At 37.2% G+C, this 11,124-nt stretch overlaps 2 protein-coding genes and 1 long non-coding RNA gene across 3 annotated transcripts; all 3 read right to left on the bottom strand.

Annotated features, from left to right (window-relative positions):
• Positions 1–5,834: 5,834 nt before the first annotated feature.
• On the bottom strand, positions 5,835–6,375 carry LOC112748131 (uncharacterized). The gene is made up of 3 exons (XR_011872963.1): positions 6,218–6,375; positions 6,054–6,147; positions 5,835–5,969 (listed from the first exon to the last, which is right to left on the bottom strand). It is a non-coding gene; the product is annotated as an uncharacterized lncRNA (long non-coding RNA).
• A 160-nt stretch (positions 6,376–6,535) lies between these two features.
• LOC112746954 (uncharacterized) lies at positions 6,536–9,168 on the bottom strand. The gene is made up of 13 exons (XM_072217818.1): positions 9,160–9,168; positions 9,000–9,085; positions 8,853–8,921; positions 8,703–8,777; positions 8,576–8,629; positions 8,333–8,419; positions 8,038–8,103; positions 7,860–7,955; positions 7,671–7,736; positions 7,109–7,592; positions 6,907–7,021; positions 6,755–6,820; positions 6,536–6,600 (listed from the first exon to the last, which is right to left on the bottom strand). The coding sequence occupies exons 1-13, from the start codon at positions 9,166–9,168 to the stop codon at positions 6,536–6,538; spliced, it is 1,338 nt and encodes a 445-aa protein (XP_072073919.1).
• Positions 9,169–9,318: 150 nt separating this feature from the next.
• LOC140179163 (uncharacterized) lies at positions 9,319–10,451 on the bottom strand. Its single transcript, XM_072217817.1, has 3 exons — positions 10,250–10,451; positions 9,634–10,136; positions 9,319–9,561 (listed from the first exon to the last, which is right to left on the bottom strand). The coding sequence occupies exons 1-3, from the start codon at positions 10,449–10,451 to the stop codon at positions 9,334–9,336; spliced, it is 933 nt and encodes a 310-aa protein (XP_072073918.1). The 3' UTR covers positions 9,319–9,333.
• Positions 10,452–11,124: the final 673 nt, after the last annotated feature.

Genomic DNA, 11,124 nt, shown 5'->3' with positions numbered 1-11,124 from the left:
TTGCATCGGATTGATGTGAGTTTTCACCATCTGATCCTGAAACACAGCAATTTGATTCAAAAAGATTTCAATAGATTGTGCATCCATCATTGGAGTAACCTCTCCTTGATCATCAGCCATTAGAGGTTGAGAGAAGAACAATGATTGATTGAGGTCATTAAAGCAGCACTGTTCCTTGAAGTACTCACACAAAGAAGAAAAGAATCAACGAATCTCTTGCAAAACCAGATCCGGAAGCTTCTGAACTTAGTCTCGTTTCACCTTTCCTCCACACTCAACGCACCATATGAAATAGCGAGGGAGAGGCTGCACTCTCATCAAGCTCTATTGTGCAAGTCTGAGTTCAAAGAAGAAGAAAGCAAAGAAGAGGAAAGATGAACTAGACAGAGAGAAGGGAGGAAGAAGAAGAGAGAGAGTGAACGATTCTCTATAGAAAATTACTAACGGTAATACACTGTACAATTGTTGTATTCGTAGAATAGAAATAATAATGATAACTAATTCACTAATTATCTAACACTTTTGTCTAACATCTAACAACTTCCTAACTAATTACAGTAAGCATAAATACCAATTTGTAGTCACAATTACTCAAATTACATAGTATTAAAATTTAAAAAGGACAATGCATCGGTAAAATCATAAAAGGCTCATAAAACATAGAAATAAACCAAAATAAAATATCCAAGTACAATTAGAAAAATGAGAACCAAACAAAAATTTTTAAATACTTATATTATTTCATTTTATCAAGGTTATATTTAGTTACCATAATTTACTTATATATCTCTTTAAAAAACTTGTTTTTTCTGTTACATGATAAAAATTTAGATTTTTTTAATAGTTGATTGCTCTTTCAGAATTTAGATAAGAGTAAAGAATCTCTCGCATCAAAAATTCAAAAATTAATTTAAACCCAAAATTACATAATAAAGATCATATCAAGATTATGTTTTCAAAATATTAATGCATACTTTTCTTTACATTTGATTGTAGTTAGCTATTATGATCTGATAGATATTATAATAAAAGTGTTGAAACATTAATTGAAATAAGTTATAACATAGTAAAGACAAACAGTCTATGCATTGTGCATCCAAAATCAACATTGTAGATTGCTTCTCGCAATTTTTTTTTTCATTGCGCAACTTTTAAAAAACAACTAGATCATTTAAATTCAAGAATAATTGAAGTATATACACAACAGAAAAATAAAGATTGTAATCAAAATAATATTTAAAATATTTATTTCGTCAATTGTTACTTTGTTAGGAGCATCTTCAGAGAGAAAGAGAGAGAGGGAGATTCTTACCCTATATATTTAGCATAGAGAGAGAGAGAGAGAGAGATTCTTACCCTATATATTTAGCATAAAGTGTTCTAATGCATAATTTCCTATCTTTTTTCTCCGAATAACGGCTATTGCATTCAGCGACAATACATTCTATAATGCATTTTTTTTCTCATTTTTTGATTAGTTTCATAGCGAATTTTACATTCCCTGAGACACCCTTCTAGTTGTCCAGATGCAATATGATAAAATGTTGTCCAATGTTTTTCAATAATGGCTTTTTGGGATTCAGGATTGACAGAACAAATAGCTACTTCAATTACCAATACTATAATTACATGTACTATACTGTCTCTAGCCATAAATCCCCCTTCTCTCTCTCTCGTACTTAAGTTTATACAATAGACCAAAATTTATATAAACTTAAAATCTTTTTTTAATATTATTATTTCGATATGATTCTAAAATTCGAATATTCTTTGCTTAATTCGTGTTCTTTCTTCATAGCAAGAGCTACAAATTATTAAAATAAATAAAACAATTAATTCTTATTGTGGCAAAGTATTATTTTAGTAGGACACCGGAAAAAAAAAGTATTGTTTACTAGAGTTTTTTATTTCAGTTAACATTTAGGTCTAGTTTAAGTAACAGAAAAGCTCTGCATACAAGCCCTAATGGCTTGTATGCCTTACAAGTTCATTAAACAATAAGATCAAAATACGCGCTGCTTCAGGTACGTTGATTACACGCGCTATATAACATCGCGCGTATATCTAACTACCAGATTTAAAATATTTCTTTCCCTTTTCGTTTTCGTTATTTTGAGATTTCGTTCTTCTTCTTCTCCCGCGTTTACCCTCCTTCTTCCCCATTGTTCTTTTATTCTCCTTTTCTCACTAGCATCTTCTTCGTTTAGGTTACCTTTGTCTCTCTCTGCAACTCGAGCTTCGTTTTCTATTTTTGATTTGTTGTTTTTCGAAATCAAAGTTTGATCTCGTTTTGAAGATAATGGATCATTCAACCTCAGATTGTCATCTGAATGCAGGCGAAGTGGATTATGAGTCAGAATCTAACGAAGTCCCTGAGGTTTGATTTACATAGGATTAGTATGAAATTTCTTTCAGTAATTTGTATAGCATTGTGTAGTTGAAAAATTGCTGAACATTGGCTGTGAAAGTAACACGTTTACCTGAATCTGTCGATTCAATGTATTAGTTGTGATTAATTACCTGGAATTTGTAGCAGACGCTCGGGTGTAGATCAATTCTTGTTTGGGTGTATTTTAGCTAGAAGTGTGGGTGTATCTACACTTTACTGGTTTTTTGTTATTTTAATTTACTTGTTGTTGTTCAGCTGTATTATAACAGACATGATTAGGTGTGTTTTTAGAACTGTATTATATCTGCATGCTGTGTATTTACAGTTTATGGCTTTAAAAGTCATTCTGTAGTTGAGTTGTTGCGGTTAGGGTGTATCGTATTAGACATGATTGGGTGTATTTGAATCATATCTATGGGTGTATTTACAGTTCTGACACGGTGTATTTTGCAGCCTCTCTCAGTTGTTGATGACGAGCTTGTTCCAAAGGTCGGAATGACCTTTACCACCCTTGAAGATGCTGGAAAATTTTACAGGAACTACGCCAAGGCTGCAGGTTTCTCTACAAGAGTTCGGTGCACAAATAGGAAGGGAAACGAGATTAAGAACCAACTGATTACATGTAGCAGAGAGGGAAAATGGAAATCTAAAATATCTCCGACCGAGAAGACCAATCCGACAGCCGGTCTAAACTGTCCTGCAAGAATTTATATACACACATTGAAGGATGTCGGTGCTTGGATCATTTCAAAGGTTGTGCTGGATCATTCACACCCCTGCTGTCCAAGCAAAGCAGAGATGCTCAAACAGCACAGGGAACTAAGCATGTCCATTCGTCGTACGATAGAGAATAACGAGGAGGCCGGTATCAGACCAAGCAAAACCTACCAATCATTTGTTGCGGCTGCCGGGGGTCACCGCGAGTTAAATTTTATCGAAAAGGACGTGAGGAATTACATTACCAGGGAAGTGCGGAATGTTTCCGAACAAGAAGATGCAAAGGAATTCGGGAAATATTTCTTAAGAATGAAAGAGAAGAATCCGAATTTCTTTTTTGAGCTCCAACTTGAAGAGGATCAATCGATTAAGCTGGCTTTTTGGGCCGATGCAAGAAGCAGAGCCGCCTTTGAGTATTTCGGAGACGTCATTTCATTCGACACCACCTACAACACAAACAGGTAACAAATTGTCCCTGTTTATGATGCCAAATTAATTTATTTTTACGAATCCGCAGTAGAGGTGTATATTGGCTGTTTCATTGGGTGTATGCGAAGCATTTGTTAGGGTGTAGCTAATGATTTTGCATTCTGGACCATGGTAATTTGTTTCAGGTATAATTTGGTCTGTGGTTCTTTTGTCGGGGTGAATCACCACGGTCAATCAACACTTCTCGGATGCTCTTTGATGAAGAACGAAGAAATTGAATCATTCAAATGGTTATTTCAAAGCTGGCTTCGTTGCATGGGAGGAAACGCTCCGAAAGGGTTTCTCACCGATCAGTGCGCATCCATGAAAAGGGCTTTAGAGGCCTGTATGCCAACAACAGTTCACCGCCGGTACATTTGGCACATCATGAAGAAGATTCCAAGCAAATTAAACGGGTACAAGGGACATGCCGATATCGAACAAGAAATGAGCCAAGTTGTTTGGAACTCTCACAGCAAAGACTCATTCGATAGGAATTGGAACGATTTTCTGCTGAATTTTGGTCTTGGGGACAACAAGTGGCTTTCAGGTAATGTCTTTTTAAAATCTGCATCAGAGGTGTAAATTGCATGTTTTTTCGGGTGTATTTATAGACTGTCTTTGGGTGTATTATGCAGATCTGTACGAAGACCGTCACATATGGGTTCCTATCTATCTGGATCACCATTTCTGGGCAGGGATGAGAAGCACACAAAGGAGCGAGAGCATGCATTCATTTTTTAACAAGTATATCACCCGGAACAGCTCGCTTATTCAGTTCGTCAAACAATACGATAATTGCCTCGGAAGCAGGGAGCAAGCAGAGAGAGAATCAGATGCTGCAGATTTTCATACGGTCATACCGTGTGCAACCAAATCCTGCATTGAAGCTCAGTTTCAAGATGCGTACACTCACGCAAAGTTTAGGGAAGTCCAAGCGCAATTCAAAGGAAAGGCGAATTGCATCACCAGACTAAAGAATTCCGCTCTAGGCTATTCAGTATACGAAGTCGGAGAACAAGTTTCCAGCTCAATATTCAACAAGTTCGTGGTTACTTACAACTCGGTTGCAGCCGAGGTAAAATGCCATTGCTTATTATTCGAGTCGAGAGGGATACTGTGCCGTCACGCACTAAGCGTGTTAAGCTTCGAACAAGTAAGCCAAGTGTCACCGAGATACATACTGGAACGATGGAGCAAGAAGGTAAAGAGGCGACACACACACATCAAGAGCAGCCACGACGAGCCACTAATGGAGCCAAGAAGCAAGAGGTTCGACCAATTGGTTTTTCGTTCGCAAAATATATGCGAATTTGCCTCCGAATCGGAGGAGCTGACTGCAATTCTGCACCGCGCGTACGATAACGTCATGGCCGAGATGGAAGCATTAAAAGCCAAAAGGAAGGGGACATCTTCTTTATCCCACGAAGACGCCAACTTGGAATCCGTTAACGAGCTTCAAAGCCCGCCAAGGATTCGAACAAGAGGACGTCCAAAAAACAGGCTAGGTTCAAAGCTGGAGAAACAGATCGCAAATGCCACAAAGAAGAAGAAGACGAAAGTTTTAAGCGAGGTAAAAGTAATGTTCTTTAAATTTGTGGCGATTGAGTTTATTTTTCTCGTTAATAGTTTAGGTAATGTGTGTGTGTTATATTTCAGATAAACCTGTTTGATGCTGCATCAGCGGCGCATTCAAATTGCAGCGAATATCAAGGACACGTTATGAGTTATCAGTTCAGGGTACCAGCAGCAGGGGATAACTCGTTGGGTGTATAGTTTTACAGAATATGGGTGTAAAAGCACTGTTATTTTGGGTGTATTTTCGTTAATTCACAATTTAGATATAGACACATATATAGATATATATAAAACAAAAGCTGTAAAAATTCTCAGGTTATGGGTTTATATTTGATTTGATGTTTTTCTTCATATTTTAGTACATGTAATTCATACATTTTGAATACAGCGCAGACAGTTTGGGTGTATATTTAATACAACCTTGGGTGTATTATTAGACTTGCGTTGGGTGTAGCAGTTTATAATTTGTGTTTTTTTTTCCTTCATATTTTACCACCTGTAATACAGCTTTTGAATACATCACAGACAGTTTACCAGCACAGATAGTTTAACTATGGGAAAAAATATACATGGAATAGAAGTTGTAGATAAATGGCAAATATTTACATCATTTGTTCAATTTACAAACTACCAAGCAGTTGGATTACCCAGTTTCTATATCAGCAGAATTAATCTGACAAAACGGACTTAATAATATAGAGGATGGCTTCGACAGCCTTATAGCACTACTCTCTCTAATTGCCTGATCTCTCTGTGTATTCATCTCACTGAATAGTATCCGGGATGCGTACTCCACTCTATAGTGGTCCACCTCCTCCTACAATAAAAAGTATATTCTGTTTAAACAGCAATATTAATTCAGTAAAGTAATACAGAGTTATATGGTTCTAAAGACAGTTACCTGTGGCCAATTATCCCATTGATACTTCCCCTTTTTGATGTTTTTCGGCTCAATTATCTCCATCCACTTCATAACGTACACAGCGCAGTCATAGCTGAAAACGAAGAAAATAAATTACAAATCTCATTTACAAAAGTTTAATGATCAGACTCACAAATTTATACCTTGTTTTTTGGCCTGATATTTTAACATATGGTGATTTAATTTCCTTCTCCCTCTCCCCTTTCTGAAGAGGTTTCCCGCCGGCATATGTTATCAATCTTGAAAATACGTATCCCTTAAATACGAAAACAAATCAGTAATACACCCGAATGAATGGACAAGATACATCCAACTGAATGGACAATATACACCCATCACAACTAACGAAATAGACCTATCTATTAAAGTAAAGAAGACAGAGGCAACTTACAGTGAATTTATTAATGGCCTTTCTCTCATCAGTGGGAGCTATTTTGTGTAGCGGGTCAAGTATTTGACATTTACGCTTTCTTGTATTTATCAGCCATAACCACCAATGCCCAGCGTAGCAGACAGGGGCAAAAATCTGAAGGATTGCCACACATGGAACAGTGTGTTATTTTATTTTGCAAATAAGTAAATAAGCGTACTAACAAATTTAGGAAACGAAAACTTACATATGGGTGCGAAGTCAATTTTTTTCTATCTATGAAGGGAATGAAACTCGGGTAGGCTTCCACCCTGAATTCTTTTTCCGTTTTTGGTGATACGAATTCCCCATTTGGGTGATCCGAAAGTGCCATGCACTGCAAGAATGGGAAACGAGAAATGAAATACTAAACTTACACCCAATGGAACGTGACAAATACACCCAAATCAATACAGAAAATACACCCGAAGTTCGTAGAAGTAAGACTTACCACAATATCGGGGGGGAGACAGTATATTTGTTCTTGAAATCTCTTTTCATTTTTGTTGTTGAGGATGAGGCAGATGGCAGATACAATCTAGAAATATATGCCGAAATCAATTTTACATTAATAAGCATTGTAATTGACTTTGGTGTAAAAACATGAATCTTATTCTAATATTACCTGAGATTCTATATCACTTTTTGCCTGGAGGGAAGCAAGGTGCATTCTCATCAAAATGTATTCTCCTTGGCCAATCAGAGTGCACATCTCCTCATACTCGTTAGTATTGCCATCTGCATCTTCCTTCAGTCTCGTCCCCCAGATGTAGCACTTTTGTTTCATATCATCCGTAATCTGATATAATCCCCGAGGAGTTTCAAACTTTGCAGAACTTTCTCCCCCAGTCTCCCTCTGAATTTGTGGACTTGTGTTTTTTTCCTTCGTCGCGCTGCTTGCTATTCTTTGGACCAAACTGTCCAATTGTTCTATCAAATTCGCAGCTTCTGGAGATTTTTCCCTTTCTGTCTCCTGCGTTGACGCCCCCTCCTGGCTTGAATCAGTCAATCCAAGGCTGAATGATGGCACCCCTGGATCTGTTTTCGGAACATAGGAAGCTGTCCGTGCCATCATCAACAGGGCAGCAGCGTCTTCTGCGTCTGGATGACTGCGTCATCATGTATAAGAATAAGAATAAGAATATACAGATGATAAGCAAAGATTGATTTTAGTCTGATGAACTTACACTTTAGTTGGAGCTGGGGGAACCGTGGGTGTGGTCTCTTGAAGTTGTTTGGGGGTTTCAGGAGTGCTGCACAGTTACAAAAAATTAATCACGGCGTAAAAGAAACTAATCAGGAACAATATACACCCAAACTGTTAGCTAATATACACCCAAACTCCAAACAAATATACACTCAATACTATTTCTTACGTTTCTGTAGTCCCTTCAATCTGTAGCATAGGGGTTGGTTCAAAATCTGTCTCAGTGGTTGTTTGGGATGCCGGCACAAAAACCTGAATTGGGACTCTAAACAAGAAGAAAAATGAAAGGTTAACAACGCCTTTGAAAATAATAAGGTTATAAGGGTGAATATTATTGTAAAACTCACATTGCAAGCGCTTCGGACGGTGTCTGTTCCCTCACAACCATCATATTCGAATCAGACGGACTCAACCTAAAATACACCCAAAGAAATTCAAGAAATACACCCGAACAATTCAAAAAGAAGACAGGCTTTGTTTTTTGAGAACTTACATACTTGCAGTTTTTGCTTTTTTTTCCTGCCTTTTTTTTCTTGAATAAAATAATAAAGGGCTTTTTTTTCTAAAAAAAAATATATACAGAATTAGAAGTAGAAGGGTAATAGAAGAACAAAAGTAACGGTTATTTGAAAGAGAAATTACATGCTCTGTGACGGCTGGTTTACACTACTCTGTTCTGTGTTTCCTTGAGAGGAAGGAGCATCAGTTCCCAAGTTCACAGCCGGTATTCTAAGACAGATTTGATCCAAGCAACACAACAAAGTTAATATTCCAACTTATTAGACAACATACACCCAACTTGATCCACTCAATACACCCAAATGGTACCACAAGACACACCCAATTCATGATAACAAGATTTTATTAAATAATAAAGCTTCTTACGTTTCAGACGACACATAGCGACCTTCTGTCGATCGCAGGTCAGGTTGGTTCTCCCTGCGAAACAAGAAACAATTATTAGCATACAAAACACAACAAAATATGAAATAGACAACCCATCAAGACATACCCCTCTGCAGCAGATTTATCAACGTTTTGCCCTAGCCATTCATCCAGTTCGTCACTTGATATTTCATATGTCTCACTACATTCATAAAAGAAGATGTTAACAAAAATAATTACGACGATAGACGGTAATATAGCTTACGAGGTACTGTACCCGTCAAAGTATTGGTCTTCTTTAGGAGGTGAATCCTCCACGAGAACTTTTTTCTTTTTTGGTTGTGTTCTGGGTGGAAAAAAAAGAGTACCAATCAGAAATAAAAAATTAATTTTATCACAGAATATTATGCAAAGAAGTGCTTACTTTTTTGGTGTTGTTTTTGTTTTTTTCTTCTCCTTCTCCTTCTCTGCAGGTGATGATTCTTCACTCCTATAAGTTAATAACAGACACTTCAGTTAATACACGAAATCTTTATAATGAAGCCAAAAGAAAGGAGTAATAATTTCAGGACATTACTCATCACTTTGTTCATATTCAGATTCTGAATCAGAATTTGGCTCCTCTTGCCTCTGCTTTCTTTTTCTGGAGTCGATTCTGGAAGGCAAACAGTGATTATTTAGAACATACTAAAAATACACCCAACGTGATCAACAAGATACACCCAACTCGAAAAAGAAATTACACCCAAGTATGGTACTTACTTTTTCCCCTTTTTGATGGGGTGTTTTCTTGCTGAATCCTCCGAGTCTTGTTGAGTCTCAGACTCAGAGGTAGAAGTGTCACTGTCAGTAGCTGTTTCTGTCTCCGAAGACGATGTTGGACTCGCCTTCCTTTTTTTTGTTTTTTTGATTTCTTGTTTTTTTTCTTTTTTTTCTTTTTCTTTCATTTTTTCTCTTGCTCTTGTCTCCGCCATCTTCACAATCCCCTGAAACATGAGATATTTTAGCTAGCAGCATTCAGGTAAATAAAATACAAGCAACATATTATGTTTACTTACCAAAATTTCTTCTTTTTCTGCAGTCATTCTTTCCACCAACTTCTCCTTAGTCCAGTTGGCAATCCAAGGCTTTGGTGGTCTTTCGGCCCTCTTCTTGCCTTTGTTTTCAGAAAGATGAAAGTATATTATCATGAGGGCAAAGAGGCAGCCATCAATTGCCTTCTTCTTCTTATCCTGGTAGTCTGTGATGCCTTTGATCAAGAAGGTCAAAACATGCGCCCCCCAGTTTCTCTCCGATATGCCGTCCATCTTAAAAAATGGGGCGAGGTGCACGGGCGATATTTTGTTTATCGTCGTTGGCAAAAGGAACGCCATCTGTATGTAGAGGATGAATATCCTCTTGAACATCAGGCATTCCTCTTCGCTGCCAACGCCGATTTCCATCATTTCATCGGTAAGACTTTTGAGGGTCTTACCCTGGAATCTTCTATAAATTATTTTGTCATCATCAGAAAGTTGCTTATAAAGTTGCTTATACTCAACTTTCTCAGGAAACAGATTTCCTACAAAAAAGAAAACAACAAAGTATCAAAATCGGTTCAAAAACACCCAAGCATCAACCTTAAATACACCCAAGCATGAACTTAATATACACCTATAATTTTGAGCTAGTTACCTGTTGCATTGATGCCAAGCGCATCACCTATTGTCTTTGGTGTTATTTGGAAAGAACCATATCCTGTCTTCAGTCTGTTCTCTCCAAGTTTGAAGTTGTTTGCCAGTTCCCTTAAGAGTTGGTGATCCACCCTTAGAGGTGGGACGTGCATCAACCCACCAAATCCGAGATCCCTGACAATTGCCTTCTTCTCCTCAGCCATGTTTCTGAACTTATCACTCAGGAGATGTGTGGCACACTTAAGGTCTTTCGTTTGGTTTCTTGCTGCCATTTTGTCTGAAACAAAAAATACACACAAATATACTCCCATTAGTAATAGTAAGATACACCCATATGTAAGAATCAGATACACCCATTGATAACAGTGAGATACACCCATTGAAATTATTCAGATACATTCATATATATCAGTCAGATATCAGTCAAACATGTTTCAATATCAAGCAACATTACAAGGTCTAATAACAGTAAGATACACCCATATGTAAGAATCCGATACACTCATTGTTAACAGGGAGATACACCCATTGATATTATTCATATAAATCCATATATATCAGTCAGTTATCACTCAAACATGCTTCAATATCAAATTAATTCAGATATCAGTAAGATACACGCATATATGAGTCAGATACACCCATTGATAAGAGTAAGATACACCCATATGTAAGAGTCAGATACACCCATTGATAACAGTGAGATAGATATTATTCAGATACATTCATATATATCAGTGAGATATCACTCAAACATGCATCAATATCAAGTCACATTACAAGTTCAAACAGTATTCAACCCCCAATCTACGGAATAAAGCCCCAAAAATCAACAACAGTAGCAAGAGAACTTAGAACAAGAATGTAGAACGACGT

This window comes from Arachis hypogaea, chromosome 15 (genome assembly GCF_003086295.3).
Source record: "Arachis hypogaea cultivar Tifrunner chromosome 15, arahy.Tifrunner.gnm2.J5K5, whole genome shotgun sequence".
In the NCBI taxonomy this organism is placed as follows: domain Eukaryota; kingdom Viridiplantae; phylum Streptophyta; class Magnoliopsida; order Fabales; family Fabaceae; genus Arachis; species Arachis hypogaea.
Note: the sequence above shows the minus strand (reverse complement) of the source record. Positions and strands in the feature narration are given on the sequence as shown.

What these genes read in the sequence shown, in the direction of transcription:
- LOC140179163 (XM_072217817.1), bottom strand. Translation starts at nt 10,451, where the DNA reads ATGGCTGAGGAGAAGAAGGCAATTGTCAGGGATCTCGGATTTGGTGGG. An exon ending in GCTTGGCATCAATGCAACAG is followed by an intron (nt 10,137 to 10,249) that starts GTAACTAGCTCA and finishes TCTTTTTTGTAG; the next exon opens with GAAATCTGTTTCCTGAGAAA. An exon ending in CAGAAAAAGAAGAAATTTTG is followed by an intron (nt 9,562 to 9,633) that starts GTAAGTAAACAT and finishes CTCATGTTTCAG; the next exon opens with GGGATTGTGAAGATGGCGGA.
- LOC112746954 (XM_072217818.1), bottom strand. An exon ending in AACCAGCCGTCACAGAGCAT is followed by an intron (nt 8,104 to 8,332) that starts GTAATTTCTCTT and finishes GGTGTATTTTAG; the next exon opens with GTTGAGTCCGTCTGATTCGA. An exon ending in CCGTCCGAAGCGCTTGCAAT is followed by an intron (nt 7,956 to 8,037) that starts GTGAGTTTTACA and finishes CTTCTTGTTTAG; the next exon opens with AGTCCCAATTCAGGTTTTTG.